Source organism: Vipera berus (assembly GCF_964194415.1).
Source record: "Vipera berus genome assembly, chromosome: 12".
In the NCBI taxonomy this organism is placed as follows: Eukaryota; Metazoa; Chordata; class Lepidosauria; order Squamata; family Viperidae; genus Vipera; species Vipera berus.
The window spans coordinates 18900540-18919805 of record NC_138215.1 but is presented as its reverse complement, the minus strand read 5'-3'; the positions used below and the strand labels follow the sequence as shown (position 1 = coordinate 18919805).

Sequence of the window (19266 nt, the reverse complement as noted above, 5' to 3'; positions counted from 1 at the left end):
TGACAGAACCCTCAGCCCACTTTCAGTCTGGCCCTTCAAAATGTAACAGACCCGAATCGAGGGTGTTCCTTGCGGAGAATTTCCCAGGCACCTCGCAGCTATGAAACCTCCCTGGGAAACGCTAAAATGTGTGGCATAAGAAACTAGTCAAGCAGATCAGATTTCAAGGATGAAGCTTCCCCTGTTCCCCATAGCAGTGCAGCATCTCTTCTCATTTTGACATATCTAGGTTGCACCCGTTTTTGATCCACTGGGTGAGATTTTAAACTTAAGCTTCTTTTGCTCACTTTTTTCCTGAGAAAAGGAAAAACAACCCTGAAGCAAAGGAAAAGTAATCATGCTGGCTGGGGAATTCTGGGAGTTGAAATCCATATATCTTAAAAATTGCCAAATTTGAAAAACACCGCACTGCTGTTATAAGTATCACCACAACGCTGGAGAAAGCAAGAGAGGAAAGGCTTTAAATGTCAAGGATCATAATATGCACCTTGATTCAGGAGGAAACGTAATTTCAGCTTCATCACCATTAGTACTAATGGTTTTCCTGTTTTCTATTTCAACCAGTTGAAAAGAAAAGGCAACTCATTCAAACCATAATCCAATATGTAGTTAGGCAAGATTTCTTTTATGTGTTTAATGGTATTAAAATATAGCTGCTGTTGTGATTTGTTTTGCTTTTAAAAAAAATAATAATAATCATGTTCCTTCCAAATGTATTGACAGGGTGCCATCTAGGGGACACAGAAGGAAAAATCTCTGCCCTGCCACACATTTTTCTTCTGTATTGTGTATGAACTTAAAACAGAAATATTTTTCCCTGTTACTACCTTGTTCACTTGCTCATTTTATCTCTGTTCCTTTTGTTAACCTTCATTATTGACACTTGTTATGTTTCCTTGTTGGGAAGTTTGATTTTTGTTCTATATTTTGAACTGCAGCCTTCTGCCCTTCCTTACCCACTTTTGCACAGATTAATAGAGCATTGAAACGTTGAAAATTGCAAACAGCTTTGCAGTCTCGGAAGGTTTCACTCCTACGGAAAGAAGTAGTATACTTTTTTCCAGCATATAGGTATATGTATACTGTGTACATACAGTATATGAAAATACCTCCATTCTTTATAAATATTTAATTTAGGGTCCTTATAGCCCAGCAGATATTTTTCAGAGAATGCATCTGCTATGACTTTTGCTCTGCTTGCAATATGGTAAATAATATTAAGAAAGCCTCAGATCCAAGCTTTAAACCAAACAAACACATCTTGTAGCATTGACTCATGACGTATTTTTTTTCCTTAGCAAAATAGGTCAAGCAGCTAAAACTTAACTAATGGGAAGTCTCGCAACAGGATACTTTCCTGTTTTTATTTTTTAACTTGTCAACTTTTATTGTCAACACCATATACAGCAGTCTGTGAATTGCTTCATAGAAGCTATATTTCAAATTCTGCCTCTCCATTCTTGACAGAAGAGTACATCCTAGTCCTCTTTTATTTAAATGTCAGCTTCCTCTTGGCAGTAATCAGATTATCGCATAATCACTTGCTCAAATCTGTCAGAAGTAATTAAAACACAGACTATAAGCTATATCCCCCACACGCACACCTTTCGGGTTTATAAATCATTTGATTCCTGAAGTTCAGATCGAAATAAACAGGAGATAAAATTTTCCAGTGAATAAATAAGCTGTGAAGGTAAAATGTTCTCTCTTTTTTTAAGCTTTGTTTTCCTGAATAAAGAAACCATGGGTGAGTTTACACATCATTATTGGGAATCAGATCTAAAGCCAGACTGTATTCGGAGAGTGGTAAACTGTAGCATGTACCCCTGGCGCTCTCAACAGCTTTTGATACCATCAGTCAGCTAACCTGTTTTGCAGGTTGAATAAAGAATTGCGCTGGTTTCACTTTTATGGCAGGAGCAGCTTCAGAAAAATTGCAAGTGCCCTATTTAACCCCTTGACATTTGAGCTCAGCCATCCTAGCAGGAGACCCGTCTCAATTCAACATCCGCACGTTCCAATAGCTAAACAGAAATCCAGAGGGAATTGCAAGGCGGAACACAGTTAACAGTTAACTGGGCTAACTAACTAGCCAGAAAAGCCCATTTCCATGCAACTATTTGACCTCTGTGCCAAATCAGAAGATGGATTAATCAGCTCCAATAGGGTGGAATTGTTTACTTTCCCCTTTACACCCAAAATCCATCTTAAGATTTGTTTTAATACCAAAGAAGAAGATTTAAGCAACTCCTGGACAATTTTTTTTTAAAAAAGAAAACCTCATCCATTTACCACCCAGGACATTTAAGTTGGCAGATCTGTGCTGTTGAGGTGTGTTGTGCCTTGCCTCCTTGTGATAAATGTTAATTACATGACTCGGTTGTTAAAAAATATATATTCTTCTTCTCCACTACGAGGCTTCTTTTCCTGTACACCATTTCATTTAAATTCTGTTGTGCTCAGGGCATAATCCATCAAAGTGGAGGAGTGGGATTATCCCCTCTGAGATATTTTAGATGCAGTCAAGCCCCTTGAAAAAACAACACCAAAAGCCCAGGGAATCTTGGCATCCAGTGCTGTGAACTGATTTTCTCCTTGGCAGATCTAATGTAATGCCTCCTCCCCTGCGGGGTGGGTGGGGGGGAAAAATGCTCTTTTCCCAGTTTATCCCCTCCTGGGATGGCAACAGATCAAATTGTAGCTAGCCTTCTCCAAACCACCCTTTCCAAAAGGGCCGAAGCCAAGAATTCTCTCAAATTCTTAGAGCAAAGTAAAATCCACGACCACCACGCCGTGCTTTATTCTTCTCATTACACAAAGATCGTTTCACCAAGTAGCAACCTTCACAAACCTGTGTGCATCAGTCTAGAGGCCCTCTGTATAAAAATAACCTGTCTTCTTCTCTTTTTTGACACTGAATATTCCTTTCATGAGCTTCGAAAGGGGCAGTTTGAATAAAAAAAGATGTCATTTGAAATAAAAATCGGGGCATGCTGCAGCTGAGTAAGGAAAACCTATTGCAAAACTGATTTTCAGTCTTGGCTACCTTAGGAGAAGTGAACACCACCTCCCAGAATTCCTCAACTTATTATCATTATTATTATGTGACACTTTCCACACACCCCGCCCCCCGCAGCAATACTGCAGCCACAACCCAGCTTTGCAAAACTCCCCAGGGAATTACAAATAATTATTATTATTATTATTATTATTATTATTATTATTATTATTATTATTATTATTATTATTATTATTATTATTATTATTATTATTATTATTATTATTATTATTATTTTAAAAAAGAGCCCAACAGCTTGGAATGTTGGGCGTTGTAAGTCCCAAAAACTATCCGGGCTCAAAGGGGCTTCCATTCCTCTGGACTACAATTCCCAGCAGCCCGCCGCATCACGTGGGAGACGTAGGCGGGCCCGCCCTTCGCCTCGCAAGCTGGGCCGTCGTCAAGTGACGAGGCCGGCGGCCATTTTTAAGTCCCTGCCCTCCTCTTTCTCCCCCCCACACTCCCGAAGCGGCTCCGCCTCCATCCGGGTCCCGGGCAGGGGTGGAGCTTGAGAGCGGCGGCTGAGGCGGCTGAGGCGGCCCGGGAGGCCGCGGGACGGCGGCGGCCATGGGGCAGTGCGGCATCACCTCCTCCAAGACCGTCCTCGTCTTCCTCAACCTCATTTTCTGGGTAGGCGGCCCGGGGAGCTCGCGGGGGCCCCCCTTCCTTTCCGCCCTCGCGGGGAGCAGGCCTCGCTCGAGCCCGCGCCTCAGGTGGCGTTGGGGGGGAGGGGCGGCCTCGTCTCCCCGCCCGCCTCGGGGCTCCCTTCTCGGCTTCTCCTTCCCGCCCTCGGAGGGTTTGGGGCCGGGGAGTCCGGGGGCGACCCCCACCCCAGCCCGCTCTTTCCTGACGGGGAGGGGGACCAGGCCCAGGGTTGACCCCGGGGGGGGAGGAGAGGGATAAAGAAGGCCCGCGGTCCTCCCTTAAGGGGGGGGGGAAGAGAGGAGGGTCCTCTCGAGGGTCCCGTAAGTGAGGGGGGGGCTTGACCCTTCTTGCTTCCCCCTTTCATCCCCTCAGCCCCCGCCCCGCCCCCCGGAAAGTGGGGGGGGGTGCCAGGTTTTTTGGAGCTCATCCTTGCTGGGTTTCTACGGTGGCTGGTTGTGAGCTGGCCAGAGTTGGCTGGCTTTATTTAAAGGGAGGGGGCTTCGTCCAGGTTTTCAAGTAAATAAATGTTCGGGGGGGGGGGCTGGGAGGGATGAAAGAAGCTATTACCTTAAAGGGGGGGTCCCCTGAGAGTCGCACAGGAAGGGGGTTTGACTCTTCTTGATGCCCTCTCTTGATCCCCTCCGGCATAGGAGAGTGGGGGGAGGTGCCAGTTTTTTTGTTGTTGTGGTTGTTGTTTTTTACTTAATTGTTTCTGGGTGGTTACAGCTTTGCTGGTCCTGGGCCGCACAGAGCTGACCCGGCTCTCTATTTATGGACAAGACAAGAATGGGCCGCAGCCGTGTTTTAAGGCGAGAAAATGAATAAGGTGTGGGGTCAAAGTTCACAGGGTTCGGGGAGAGGGAGAGCCAGCTGCCTGGACTGCAAGCCTTGGGAAGGCTGCTGCAGCGTCCTTAGCCCTGCATCCAGTTCATCCTTAAAGTAGATCAGCCGTCTGGGGCTTTAATCTGGCCTCTGCAGATCTGGGCAAGGGAGTGGAAGGAGATGAAAAGGTTCGGGAAGAGAATGGAAAAGGCTCACAAGGCTGCCTGCCTTTCATTCTGGGGCTCCTTTCTTAGTGGCAGCTAGACAGCCATCACTCAGGGAGGATTTAATTTAGAGTCCTGCAGCGGGGAGTTTGGGTTGGTGGTTGCCGTGACCGCCTAAATGGCTCTTTGTTATTCTGGAAGGAAAATTCAGAAGTCTCCATAAGGGAGAATATTTGCAGCTCAGGGTTGAAAGGAGGGGCCCTCTGAGCACGGTAGTTTTCTTGCAGATGTTTCATTACCCAAACTCGGTAACATCATCAGAGCGCTAGTTTGAGTAAAGAAACGTCTGCAAGAAAACAACCAAACTCAGATGGCACCGAGGACCCCTCCTCATTCAGAAGCCTGGTAGCACCTTTTATTAAATAGTGTAAGTTTTTAAAAGCGGCAGCTGACTTCATTGGATGCATAGACCGATAGTGTGAGCTGCATATCATAGAAGCCAATGCCTTTTAATAAAATGTGTTCGTTTGAAATCAGCCAGACTCCTGATTTTTTTGTGACCATAGACTGACAGGGCTATTTTTGTGCTGCATGTAGAAGATCACAGAAATTGCTAAAGAGCAACTAATCGAAAATTGCTATGTATGAGGTCACAAGAGTAAATTTTCTCCTAGTTAGTGATGCCATTTGAACTTTACACTATGCCGAAGATACTGCTGTGAGCTATACTGTTTGTATGAGTCTCATTTCCTAATTTCCTTGCCATTGTAGAAGAACCCTGTATATATAAGGAACGGAGAAGTAAGGTTGAATAGTAAACAGCGCTATTGAAGCTGGCAAGGAAAGCTGATCCCCTCCTGTGAATCCATCTGGGCCTCTCCCATCTAGCTTCGCATCTTTGCTCCAGCTTTTCTTCCCTCAGTTTAGAGACCAGGAACCCATCATGGTTGCTTAGCAACAGATAACTTCTGGGGTTAATCCCAGCCTAGAGAAATACGAATTGATGAAGGGCCAGCACAGACCACATTTCTCAAGGATGGCCATCTCTGCCGCTTACACGAGCTCCTTCCAGTCAAATTTCAGTTTGTTCCTTGATATTTCAAAATAGTTTGAAATGTTCTGCATTTGTAGAGCATATTAAAATGATGTGTGCGTGTTGGTACAGCAAGAATGCAGTTAAGCTGGATAGAAGAGAGGAAAAGCATCGAGCTGTGAACTTAGGAGCAACAAGAGCTGATTGCTTGAAAGAACATAGCTTCAAACCATGGTAGTAAATAAACACAGCGCAGACGGAGCTGATGAGTTGCAATTTAATTCCTGTCATTCCAGATTCAATCTCCTAGCTATTTTAAAAATAGACCTTAGAAAGGGGCAAAGAGGGCCTTAATGCTACACAAACAAAAATAATGCTGTGAGTAATGCTTTTTTTTTAACGGTCATTGCTAGTGTCCAGCTTTTTCGTTGATGAATGATTATTCCCATAGATATATCCCTTATTTGTATATTAACTAAATATCCGATAAAGCCCTGATTGGTCGTCTAGTTTTTTGACTGCACTTTCAAAATGATATGAAAGAACTGCAAAGGAACTCTGATGGCAACTTTTATCTTCACAAGGCTCTTAATTATATCTATTTTATTCTGTGTTATTTTCAGGACTTCAAGGTGACCTACAGATCGCCTCTTCCTCCAGTTTTTCCCTGTAACAGCCTTGTAGGTTGGGCTGAGTGAAAATGACTGGTCTAAAGTTAGCTAGGATCTTCCATGATTGAAGGGGACATTAAAACTGGGTGCCCTTCTAATTCAACATATCACCATTACATCACCCTGATTCTTAATGATGCACTTAGATTAGTCTGAACAGATTTTTTTTTAAAAAAATTCTCTTTAAACATAACATGGACTGTGTTCTAAGTATATCAGATAAAGGTAATTAACCTGGTTTAGATATCACTTTTGTGACAGAGCACACATACTTGAGACTCGGGCTACGTTCTCTAGAACAGGGGCCTCCAGCCTTGGCAATTTTAAGACTTGTGGACTTCAATTTCCAGAATTCCCCAGCCAGCCATAATGGGGATAATGTTGAGATTTTAAAGTAGTGTTATAAAACACCCAAACATTTCTTTTGTATGATTGTGTAATTTTTGGCCTTCTTGGTAAGGCTTACGAATAAGATTTGTGTGTTTTGCAAAAACAAAGTAACTGCATACTCAGCAAATACTGCAAGTGGAAACACATGTGATTTTTCTGATAAGTTCTGTTTTTTGTTTTTAGACCACAAAGATGGTTTTGGACAGAATTATCATAAGCTAAATGAAATTTCATGTGCTGAACAAATGTTTAATACTGTAAAAAGTTAAAACACGGCTTGCTATGCTTTAAGAAATAAGTCAGTGAGCAGGAAGTACTTTTAGATGTTCTTAAATCATCCTGAAAGTGCTAAATGGTACATTTCGGTGAGGATAGTTAAACAGACAGTGGTCTATAATATAGATTTTCCTTCACAGAGTTGTTTATTTACTAGAAAAACAATGACCGGGGCATTTTTCTAAGTTCATTTTCTGTGACTCTAGTATTCCTGAAAGTGAATTATATGGTATAATTCCCAGGGCAACTTAGAAATGCTTGAAGTAGCAGGCACAAATCATCAGTATCAGTTAAGGGTTTATGAAAAAAAATACTGCATTAAAACCTAATTACTGCTGCTAATTTTTCACATAGCTTGCTAAAATGTTTGTGTGAAAAGTAGTCCTTTGAATGAAAATATAGTATTGTTAGATCGGCCCACATGCCTAAGATTTTATTTTATTTTTCATAAAGGAAGTATTGCCCACCTAGCCTTTCATCGGTTAGCATGCCTAAGACCTTACCTGATCTGAACATAGGTTTTAAAACATGGCCAAGTTAGTTTTCATATAAAGGTAAAGGTAAAGGTTCCCCTGCACATGCGTGCTAGTCGTTTCCGACTCTAGGGGCCGGTGCTCATCTCTGTTTCAAAGCCGAAGAGCCAGCGCTTGTCCGAGGACATCTCCGTGGTCATGTGGCCGGCATGACTAGACGCCAAAGGCGCACGGAACGCTGTTACCTTCCCACCGTAGTGGTCCCTATTTTTCTACTTGCATTTTTACGTGCTTTCAAACTGCTAGGTTGGCAGAAGCTGGGATGAGTAACAGGCGCTCACTCTGCTACGCGGCACTTGGGATTCGACCCACCAAACTGCCGACCTTCTGATCGACAAGCTCAGCGTCCTAACCCACTGAGCCACCGCATCCCTAGTTTTCATATAGCGTGTCACAAAATTTGGATTGTACCCGAACCACTTCTGAGTGGCCGTTTTCCAGAAAAACGTATAAATACTGTCACATGTACGTACCTCAGCTCACCACGAGACTAAAGCCTAGGGCTGCATCGATGAACAAGTTTCATTGGGCTCCGAATCCATGAATTATTACTAGATAGAAACTTGAGAACCGCTACTAATGTTCTCGCCAAACGTAATTTGAACAGTTTTTGGAGAGTCCTTAATTGGGAACAATGGGCCATCGTTGCTTGAAATGCATCAGTAAATGTGTCGATCTAAGCATTTCTCCAGATACTTTTTCATAGCCGTTTTGAATTGCATAACCATCTTGGAAGGTGATTTCCTTTGTAGATCCGGGAACCTGGTAGGGCTGAAGATCCAGTTCAGATTACAAAGCCACGTGACCGAGCACAGCAGAGAATAAGGGCATTGTTAAGATCTCCCTCTCTCTGCATACCTCTCTCTTTATTTTGCTCGCATTGGGGCACTTTATCTCGGCCCTTAACAAAGTGGGCCTTTCTTGAGAAAAATGCCTTTGTAACTGATAACTGTTCTGACTGATGTTGATCATTTCTACCCTCTTTTTCCAGTCCTGACGTTCAAAAATGTTGTGTTTTCGAATGCCAGTTGCTGAGAAAGTCAATGAAAGACTGTTTTGTGTGTTGGCTTTCCAAAAACTGGTCAGGCACGTAAGGAAAACCAAATACTGACCTGGCTAAGCCGTCGGTCATATCCAGAAGAATTCACCTTCAGGAACATTTTTTTAAAAAATTTCAAATACATCCTTCAAGTAGCTCAGAGAGACAGAAATAGGAGCTGTCATGAGTAGGTTACATTGTGCCCGGTTGTAAAATAGGAAAACAAAATCTGTACGCAGAAACAAATGAAAGCTTGCATAAGATGCTCTAATTACAGTACTGCATTAATGCAAAGTCACAGATTCTGTGTCTTCTTTAGTTTGACGTGATGTCAGACAGATCACGTTTTGTTAAACGCTTATTGATTTTTATAAAGTTATACAACGAATTATTTTTTCCTGTAAGGAATTCTAACAAATTAGTGCCGAAATGAATTAGAACCTGATAATCTTAACTGAGACTTTCTCTGTGATGGCAAAAAATACAGATATGTCATTAAGGTACAGAAGGATGAGAGGCGACTGCTTCAGAATCTTTCTAGGCTTTCCTCTTTTCTTTTCTTTTTTCTTCGCCAACCAGCATCTCTAATGATGAGGGAGATGATACCATTAACAAGTTATTTTTGTGCTCCGTTGCTAGGCAACCGTTAATAATTATAGTATTCCCCATCTCTTGGCTGGTTCTCAAATCCGAAAGATCTTAAAATGCTGCACTCTAAAAATTTGAATTTCTTGGTTGACTGTGTACAAAAACCATTGGCTGTATTAATTCATGCTCATGGGAATGGGTCCATTCCATTTTATGTTACTGTCACAATACTATAAATAGAGAGATTAAAAGCCTCAGCAACTGATTCGTGGCTGATGAATCATTGCTGAGTTAATCTTTGATCCTTGCTTAGACACCATATGTCGGAAGCTGTTGTACCTTATTTGGCTCACACAGAATGCACATGCTTGGCTTTTGAGTTTGGCTTACTGTATTGTGTTGTGTGAACTTAAGTGATTGTAGCTCGTAAACCGTTGTTTATAGTTGAGTATTTGTGCCAGTCAGTGTTGACTTATTCAATAAACCATAATTAAGTTGTGGCATAACGTGTGTGAGCACAGCTTTCCTCCATCTGAAGAACATCTGGAGTAATTGGCAACCGATCTAAGACTTAACTGGCAGGTTTTTTTTCCCAACCTAGTCCAGGATCTGACTCTGCAACTATACTTGCAAGTTTGTACAAGTTTATGCACACCGATCGTCGATAAGCATTTGGACAAAGTTGGTGGTGTGATTTAACTCATAATCTTGAAACTTCTCTGCCATATAGGGAAATGTTTCTGCTTTAATGTCGCCATGTGCTTTTGATTCCTTCCCAGGTCAGAAAAGGGTGGTTTCCTTCCAAACATATGTTGAGATTAGTGATGTGAATTTTAAGTCTACTCCTGTCTTAGCTGCAGTAAAAAACAGAGGGGGGCGGGGGGGGGAAGGGGCCAATTGATGTTTTTTCTTGGTTTGAAAAGTTCTTTCTCAGTAGTTTGGGTAGTAACACTTCGGTTGTGTGTCCTTATTTCCACTGATATTGAATGAAAAATGAAATGCGGGCGTATCGGTTAAGGGCATCTTCATACCAATTCAAATGATAGGTCACAGTTACCGTCAGATTTAACCATTAGCCTGTAACTGTACTTGTTGCCACTGTGGAATTGCCTAATGCGAATTACAAAGCACGGAATAACAGAGAAACCCTCCTGCCCCCAACCCCCCTCTTCCAAACTTTACCTTACAAAATCCGGGTCAGCCTTAATGGTAGACCAAGAAGGTCTTCTGAGTGGCTTTTATTTTTCTTTGTTTCCTAGGCTGCTGCAGGCATCCTGTGCTACGTGGGAGCTTACGTCTTCATCACCTACGATGACTACGATCACTTCTTTGAAGATGTCTACACGCTCATCCCTGCAGTGGTCATCATAGCGGTGGGAACACTTTTATTTATCATCGGTCTGATTGGCTGCTGTGCCACAATTCGGGAAAGCCGCTGTGGCCTCGCCACGGTAAGTTTAATATCAGGAAGCAATTTCCTGTTTTATGGGCTTTCTCTGGACACACACACACACCAATCCAGCTGACTTTGTACATTTTTGCTTGGCCGTCAGCTCCTACAGCTGACTATAACCTGGTTAAAGCAGCAGAAAGATGCATCTGACATTGACATCTGACATTAAAGCAGCAGAAAGATGCATCTTATTCATGGGTAAAGCATCAGACTGCCTACAAGGCATATCGGATTCCATTCAGATATCTCTAGCTCAAGGGGGGGTGTAACTCTGTTTGAAATGCTAGAAAGCCCATTATACATTAATGTAGGCAGTCCTGCGCTGTTCTGCCCCCCCCTCCCCAGTTAGTCAGCCTTTGATGATGTTCTTGTGATATGAATAATAAAACAGTCCCCTTTTTTAAAAACAATCTTCAGCAGCAAAACAAGAAGCAAAGCTGTTTTTATCAGTTTTTTTAGATGAACAATACATAAACGCTTCCAAATACCTTAAGAATTTGGTCCTATAAAATAGGTGTGTAGTCAGAGGCTCATTCGTGTTGAAAATCACAGAAATAAGGCCCTGCAAGGAATTGGGCAGACAATTGACGATTAGGAGCCTGGTGAGCAGTTTAGCTTCTTATGTTGTCACGCTGGCTTCCTGATCAACTAAAAACAGTCTGATAAATGCCTGGTTCTTATTCCCGTTGACTTCCTGGGTATTACTATAGCCTGCTCTTGCTGTGTCGTTTTTAAGTTGAAAGATAATGGTTCAGCTAGAGAGTCCACCTTTGTGCCTTCACTTGAAGGGAATGGACCAACAGCCCAAGATAGCAATGCGTATATTTCGTTATGCTTGTGAATGAACATAAATTTTATTTCTTTCTTCCAGTTTGTGATCATCCTTCTGTTGGTTTTCATCACAGAAGTGGTGGTAGTGGTTCTGGGCTACATCTACCGAGCAAAGGTAATTATTTATCTCTCTTCTGAAGTGCTGATACATAATTAGCTCTGGTAGCTTTATTCAAGCTTTTGATACCAGCTGTGGTTCTGCGAAGCAAAATTGTGGGATGTTCTTGGATTAAATTAAAAGCAACGTGCTTCTTGAGAAGTAATCAGAAATCCTCGGGGTTCATTAATGTTGTAAACCAAGCAGTTGAATGCTTTACAACAAGGGTTTAAAATACGGATTTTCCTTCCCTTTTTAAAAAAAGTCTTAAAGTCCTGTAGAAAATGTTTGTTAAAGCTCTGAAATAAATCCTTGGGGACTTTGCTGCTTTTAAGGGTGTCCGGGAACATAGAGACTTTGACCAGCTTCAGAAATGTAGCAACGCGGATAGGAGAAAATGCCCAGCATTCAACCCATTTGTCCCTCTAGACCAGGGGTCAGCAACCTGAAACAGTAAAAGAGCCACTCGGAACCGGTTCCCTCAGAAAAGGAAAAACTGGGAGCCGCAAAAAATGTGTGCACATGCGCATACATGCGTGCATGCGCAGAACAGGGTTTGGCTGAAGAGTGGAGCCAAGGCGAGATATGCACCTACCCTGCATATTTGAATTGATTGGTTGAACTTTTTTAGTCCCACTTTTTTTTTTTGGACTGCACATGGCAGAGGACTGGGAGCCGCAGGAGACGGCTGAAAGAGCCGCATGCGGCTCCGGAGCCGCAGGTTGCAGACCTGTGCTCTAGACCTGTGGGATACAGAAAGCAGACCTTGGCGAGGAGATCTCAAGAAGACAAATGATAGCATTCGAGAAGCCCTATAGAGCCACCCCCACACAAAGCCTTTCTGCAAAGCACTGGGTCAGTTTGGATGGGGTAGCAGGCTCCACCTGCCCACAGAGAGAAATTTTAACCTGTGTTTGTTCTATCAGGTGGAGGCCGAAGTAGATCACAGCATTAAGAAAGTGTACGACACGTACAATGGAACAAACCCGGATGCTGCCAGCCGGGCGATTGATTATGTGCAGAGGCAGGTAAGCGCCAATACAAACACAGCTGTTGGTGCCAAAGGTACAGAAATTGTTTTCCACCAGTACAGGCCCTTCCCATGACCCCAGGGGTACTAGATGATGTAAGGAAGCTTGCTTCCTTCCTTTTCTGTCCTCAGGAAACCGTCTCTCCACCCTTCTTGCTGATGTGTTTCGGCCTTCTCTGCGGCAGTCAGAGGCAGCGTGGGCCAGGCCCAGATGTTAGTGGGAATTGGGTATAGACTTTGGGGTACCGGAAGGCAGCTTAGGCTGCATGTACTGATACGAGTTGTGCTTGCTGTCTCATTGAACAACCATTCAAAGTTGTGACGGTGTTAAAAACAACAGCTTTGCAACGAGCCCTCGTGTTTACAGCTGTCGCAACATCCTGTGATCACATGGTCACCGTTAGCATGGTTTCTAGCCAGCTTGCGACAAGCCAATCACGGGGGAAGCAGAAGTAAAGCCCCAAGTCGCCGCCCCATGATGTCTCGCTTTATGACCGCAGTGATTGACTTAACAACCAAATGGGAAATTACATTGTAAAACCTGTCACTTCCACTTAGCCTCCCTGGTGCTTGGCGACAGAGTTGCCTGTGCCAAATTGTAGTCTCTAAGCGAGGACTACCCTGTAAAGAATAAATTCCATTTATTAACGAATCAATGCATCTATTAAGATTTTAGCATTAAGCTTATTTCTGGTTTAATTTGGTTTTATCCATTTTTAAATCCTCTTTGAAAATTGCCGGGGAGTTGAGAGTATGCTCTCCTCTTCCCCTGGAGGAAGATCTTGCTTGTTTGTGGGTATCTGAAGTGGGGGGGGGGGGCAGAAAACAAGCCTTGCCACGTGCGGATTCTTTAAGCGGATGGAGGGCAACATCTGTGATAATGACAGACTCTGCAGAAATGCAGCTGGGGGAGAAAACATGACATGCCTCAGATGATGCTGTGTGTTTTGAAACAGCCTTTGTAAACGTTCCAAGTCATTTTAAAAAGGGGAGAAGACTCTGTGGTTTGGGCAGAATTAGATATAATTGCAAATAAGAGATATCCAGTCCTCCTGCCCCAAAAAATTGTGTGTGGGGGGTTGTTATTTATTTATTTAGCTGGCTGGGAAATTCTAGGAGTTGAAGTCCACGGGTCTTAAAAAGTGGCAAAGGTTGGATATCCGTGTTTGAGTTAATCTTGTGCCTTGAAAGTATTGCATGACTTCTCAAGAGCTGCCTTTCGTTTTCTGGATGCATTCTGTTGCAGCTACACTGCTGTGGGATCCACAACTTCACCGACTGGGAATCGACCGCCTGGTTCAAAGAAACGAAAAACCACAGCGTGCCCCTCAGCTGTTGCAAGGCCTCCGTCAGCAACTGCACGGGAAGCTTAGCTCGTCCTACAGACCTTTATTCTGAGGTTACCATCTGGTCTTCGTTTTGCCGGGTTTTCGATAAAAGCTTATGTTGGAAGGAGATTTAAGGATTTGCGCAACTCCAGATCTTCGTTTAAATCCAGCACAATAACCATACCATTGTAGCTCTGTTAATTAAGGTCCTGTTTTTTAATTAGAAATCAAGTGGTCATCTCTATATAAGTTGGCCGTGCCCTCTCTATATAGGCTTCATTCTTTTAGAGCAGGGGTCCCCAACCTTGGCAACTTTTAAGACTTGTGGACTTCAACTCCCAGAATTCCCCAGCTAGCATGGCTGGCTGGGGAATTCTGGGAGTTGAAGTCCACAAGTCTTAAAGTTGCCAAGGTTGGGGACCCCTGTTTTAGAGGCCTTCATTTTGAAAATATTTGTGTGCCACCTTGGAGAATTGGGACATTTATAAATTTTTTATAAGAGGCAGCGTTCAGTGCTATTTTTCCACTCTTGTCCATGCCATTCTGCTACTGTTCCAGCCCTTTTATAATATATTGCAAATAAAGCTCCCTTTTATGACCTTGTAATCCCTTAATTTGAGGTAGGGTCAGGGCAACTGGACGGAGCTGAGCGTTTACTGGCCAGATGCCCTTCCTGATGCCCTACGGAGTTGCTAGCAGATCTTTTTCCTTTTCAAATTAGGATAGAAACCTCTGCCCCGACCTAGGATTGAACTGCCGAGTGAGAGGCGAGTGCCACTAGGCCACAATGCCACCCTTATAATGTACTGCATATAATATAGTTCCTACATCTTGGGTTGGGGCATGATGGCAGTAATTAAATTTGCTTTCTATTGTTATATTAGGAAACGTTTTGCCTTGATTATTATATTTTACCGGTACCTGCTTATGTTGTGTGTGTTGTGTGTGTTGTATTATTTATGTTCTATTTTTTTTATTTACCTTTACTACGCTTAGTTAGAAACGACTGCCACTACTGCCCTCATACATATAAAAAAATACATTAAAATGTACATTTTATAAATTACGTGGCTATCGAAGTGTTGGGAGATTGCAGCTGTTCCAGAATGCAGCATTAATAAGCTTGAAACATTGTTTCCTCAACTGACAGACTCTTTCGTTTTTCAGGGGTGTAAAGTGTTGGTGGTAAAGAAGCTACAGGAGATCATGATGTACGTTATCTGGGCTGCCTTGGCATTTGCTGCTATTCAGGTAGGATTCAGCACTCTGGTTTGTTCTACTTAGATTAAAAATAAAACTCTTTTAATTTTCTCTGCTTGGATGCATAAATGCCCCTTGAAAAGTTGCAAATAGTTGAGCGCAGAAAATATAATTACAACCTTGTAAAAATGTGAAATGAGGTCATTTCCAGGATTTATAGCTCAGATGTGTTTTCTCAAGGTCCGTGTAAATAGCGCCTTGGACACAAAGCACACAAATGTCAGGACACTACAACTGTTGAGGGGGCTTGTCTGGCAGGGGCCAAAGTAATTCCAGGCTGCAGAACCGAGCAAGGGTAGAGGCCAGATGTCCCTGAGGCAAAGTAGGCTGGAATCTGCGTCATCATGTCTCTGCGTCCCCGGTCAGCTTGGCAAAAGCCAATTCTTAAATTTAAATGGTGCTGCTCAGTACTCCGTCTCCTTCTCTTCCCCCTCTTAGCTGCTGGGCATGCTCTGCGCCTGCGTTGTCCTCTGCAGGAGGAGCCGGGATCCTGCTTACGAGTTGCTCATCACCGGGGGAACTTACGCCTAGAAGAAGCCGTGGGCGAAGCGTGGAGTCCGTTTCCTCTGCTCAGAGGCCAGCTTGGCAGCGTTGCCGGCCGCAGTAGCTCCACTGACTGACTTGGCAGCAATCACCCTTTTCCTAAACCTGGACAATTAGCACCTCCACCGGTGACGGGCAATTGGCTTTCAGTCCCTTCCATATTACCGACTCCCACGCCTTTGGCCAGCTTCCCACTTCCCTGTCCACGGCAGCCCCACCAAATAACACTAGTTTTTTAACCGTTTTATTTTAAATGGCATGAAAGCTACGGGTGACCTAACTGTGGCTTAAAAAGGGTGCAGTGATTTATTCTTACGTCCTTCAGAGTGTGCTGGGTGGCATCACCAGTCAGAGTTGTGCGAGGGAAGTCACCTTAATTTTGTGAGATTTAATTCTGCTGCTGCTTGCCTCTCACCGGTGTTTTTGTCTTGGGTTGTTTGTTTTTTTTTAAAGCAAAGCATTAAGTCCAGTCCAGAACACTATGAAACGACTACTAATCAGAATTTTAGAATCCTATTAGTGCATCTCTCGACTTCCTTAAATTCAAATGAACAAACCTTCCGAACTTTAGTGTGTTTTAAAAAAATACGAGCTGGCTTTTTCAGGAGTGTAATGTCCGCACTACTGTTCTATAATGATTTTTTTTTTTACTATAATGGGTCTGTCTCTGTATCGAGTGACTTGTTATCCTAGAGTAGTAAAGTAGAATGTGATAAAGTGAAATGTAAATAGGAAATAGGAAACCAAATTAAATAAATCTTCTGTACATCTCCCCCAAACTAAACCATGGTTAACCTTTTTAAGCGTCGTTTTTGAGAGTTTTATCCAGTGCCGCACTGTTTTCCATACACTGTACAATGACTTATACAGATGAATTTTAACTCTGAGCTTGTCCTAGTTGCAGTAAAAGACCAAGACGGGGGGGGAAAGGTCAATTGAGGTTGGTTTGCCTTAGTCTGAAAATATTCTCACACTTGGATTGCTTGTCCTCATTTCCACTAACACAGAATGGAAAATGAATTTTTTTCCCGCAGACTGCAGCTTATCAGAGCTGATCCTCCTTGCTCATAAACCCTCTCTAAAGTTCCCCGTTATCCGTTCTGTATCAGAGTGCTGTGTGGAGGTCAGTATCCATTAGCCTCACCTGAAGCAGTAGATCAGGGATGTCCAAGCTGGGCAACTTTTAAGATTTGTGGACTTCAGCGATGCATGACTGGCTGGGGGATTCTGGGAGTCAAAGTCCACAAGTTTGCCCAGCTTGGACGTCCTTCCATTAAATGTTCTCGAATGGAGAACCTCTCGGTGTAAAGTCAAGTCATGGAGAAGATGAAGGGCGGTTGTTCTCCCCTGCCAGCGGAGGAGAAAATCCCGGAGCCTCTCCTTTGAGTTTATTTTGCCTAAAGATAGACTACTGCAATGCTCTCTACATGGGGCTGCCCTTGAGGACCACTCGGCGGCTCCAACTGGTGCAGAATGCGTCTGCGCGAGTTGTGATGGGGGTCTCCCGATACTCCCATATAACACCTCTGCTCCGCGAGCTGCATTGGCTTCCAGTTGTCTTCCGGGTGAGATTCAAGGTGCTGGTGATGACCTATAAAGCCCTAAATGGCATGGGCCCGGATTATTTACGGGAGCACCTTTTGCCGGCGTCAACTTCCCATCGTCCTGTGCGCTCCCACAGAGAGGGCCTCCTCAGGGTGCCGTCGGCCAGGGAATGCTGACTGGCGGCCCCCAGGGGGAGGGCATTCTCTGTGGGCGCGCCTGCCCTCTGGAACCAGCTTCCTGTTGAGCTCCGGATGGCTCCCGACCTTCGCTCCTTTCGCCGCAACCTGAAGACTTGGCTATTTGAGCTTGCCGGCCTGGACTGAGGGTTTGGGATTTTAGATTTTTAGAATGTGATTTACTTGTTGGGGCTAATTTAATTTAATTTATTTTTAACCTTGTATATTGTGTTTTAACTGCCCTGTACACCACCCCGAGTCCTTCGGGAGAAGGGCGGTATATAAATCCAATAAAATAAAATAAATAAAATAAATAAATAAAGTACGGCCACCTCCAAATCTTCCTGGTGCCCAGGAATCCCTTCTCTCTGGGGCGTACGTGTCCCATGTTTTAACGTCCCTTCAGTGGCCGTTTCCTCGCTTGGGTTTTTTTTTTAAAAAAAAAAAAACCTCCATAGAAATGTGAGAAGGTGACCATAGTTGGTGTTCCCGTCCAAACATAAGCAGCTGAATAGGACCTCGGTGGAGTTGCAGCATTTTAAAAGGTTTAGGCAGCGTTCTCCCCTCGGGTTTTGCATCGCAAGGTCAGGACGTTGGCTGCCAAAGCCGCCCAGCTGTTTATAAGAAAGGGGAGAGAAAAGGAGGTATTTTCTGCCTTGGAAACGTCCTCCCTGGGTTTCCCCAGCGTGGCTGAGCCCTCCTGGACGTTTGCAAATCCCTCTTGCTTTTGACAAGGAGATCTGAAGTGCCTGCTCTTTTCTCTTGAAAAGCAGCGGTACGAAGCTGCTAAGGGGGAGGAGGTGAAAGGTTGCAGCTTTCCCACAAGGTCCAGCCTTGGGGTCCGCCAGCCCCTCTGCAGCGCGACCCTCCCTTGCCTGAATGCAGATTCCCCAAACTAACAAGATCCCCTCTTCCCACCATCCCATCAAATCAGTTACAAACACACACACACACCGACAAGCGCCCCCCCCCCCGCACTTCCTCGCTCCTGCTGTCTGGTTGTGAAGCATATCTTGCTAGCAGCTTTTCTTGGCAAAGGAACCAAATTGTACAGAGGGGCGTGATGTAAGCCAGGGGTCTCCAACCTTGGCAACTTTTAAGAGTTGTGGGCTTCAACTCCCAGAATTCCCAGCCACTTTGAATGGGCCACTAAACAAACTCGTAAGTCGAGGACTACCTGTATTAAGCTTGATTGCTTACAAGTGAGGACAATCAGACATGCTCAAGGGAGAAGAAAAGCAGGTGGTGAAAGAACGAGATTGGACCTTCGTGGTCCCTACTATGGTGCTTGCTGGAGAATTCCCTGCTTAATACAGATAGTCCTTGTTTACAACGGGTTGCCTAATGACCACTTAAGGCTAGAACTGACCTGAAAGCGGATTTACAATCCAGATTCAAAGCTGTGATGGTTGGGCCCACTCCACAGCCCAGGCTGCATTTACAACTATTTGCAGCATCCCATGGTCACACATCTTCAGTTTGCAACAATTTTGCTGAAAAACTTGCCCGTCTGGAACTCTAGGCGAGGGTGTCCAATCTTGGCAACTTTGGGTGGCCGGAGTATTGTGGGAGTTGGACAACCCTGATGTGGGCAGTTAGGAACCAGATAATTTAAAGTCATAGATGGCCACCACAATTACAGATTGTAGTGGATAAATAATAGATGTAATACTGAATATTAAGGCCCGCCATCATTTCTGCCCACAGGTGTGTTCCAACTGAAACGGCATAAAAAGTTTTGATAATATTTAATGCAGGGAAGGGACTCTGGGAGAGATCTTGTG

General features: G+C 44.0%; 1 protein-coding gene across 2 annotated transcripts; it reads left to right on the top strand.

The window, feature by feature from the left end:
* The first annotated feature begins 3541 nt into the window (after nt 1–3541).
* Nucleotides 3542–16208, top strand: TSPAN3 (tetraspanin 3). 2 transcript variants are annotated; one of them, XM_081337293.1, is made up of 8 exons: nt 3542–3688; nt 10479–10670; nt 11544–11618; nt 12342–12455; nt 12527–12628; nt 13877–14029; nt 15126–15209; nt 15657–16208. In XM_081337293.1, exons 1-8 carry the CDS (start codon nt 3626–3628, stop codon nt 15747–15749), a joined length of 876 nt encoding a protein of 291 aa, XP_081193419.1. In that variant the 5' UTR covers nt 3542–3625; the 3' UTR covers nt 15750–16208. The 2 variants fall into 2 exon arrangements, with proteins under 2 accessions (XP_081193419.1, XP_081193420.1); XM_081337294.1 differs by lacking the exon at nt 12342–12455.
* The last annotated feature ends 3058 nt before the right edge of the window (nt 16209–19266 follow it).

Excerpts from the sequence above, each read along its gene's own strand:
- TSPAN3 (XM_081337293.1), top strand. The coding sequence starts at position 3,626 with ATGGGGCAGTGCGGCATCACCTCCTCCAAGACCGTCCTCGTCTTCCTC. Across the intron at positions 11,619-12,341 it reads GCTACATCTACCGAGCAAAG|ACCTGTGGGATACAGAAAGC; the intron begins GTAATTATTTAT and ends CCTGTGCTCTAG. Across the intron at positions 12,629-13,876 it reads TTGATTATGTGCAGAGGCAG|CTACACTGCTGTGGGATCCA; the intron begins GTAAGCGCCAAT and ends ATTCTGTTGCAG.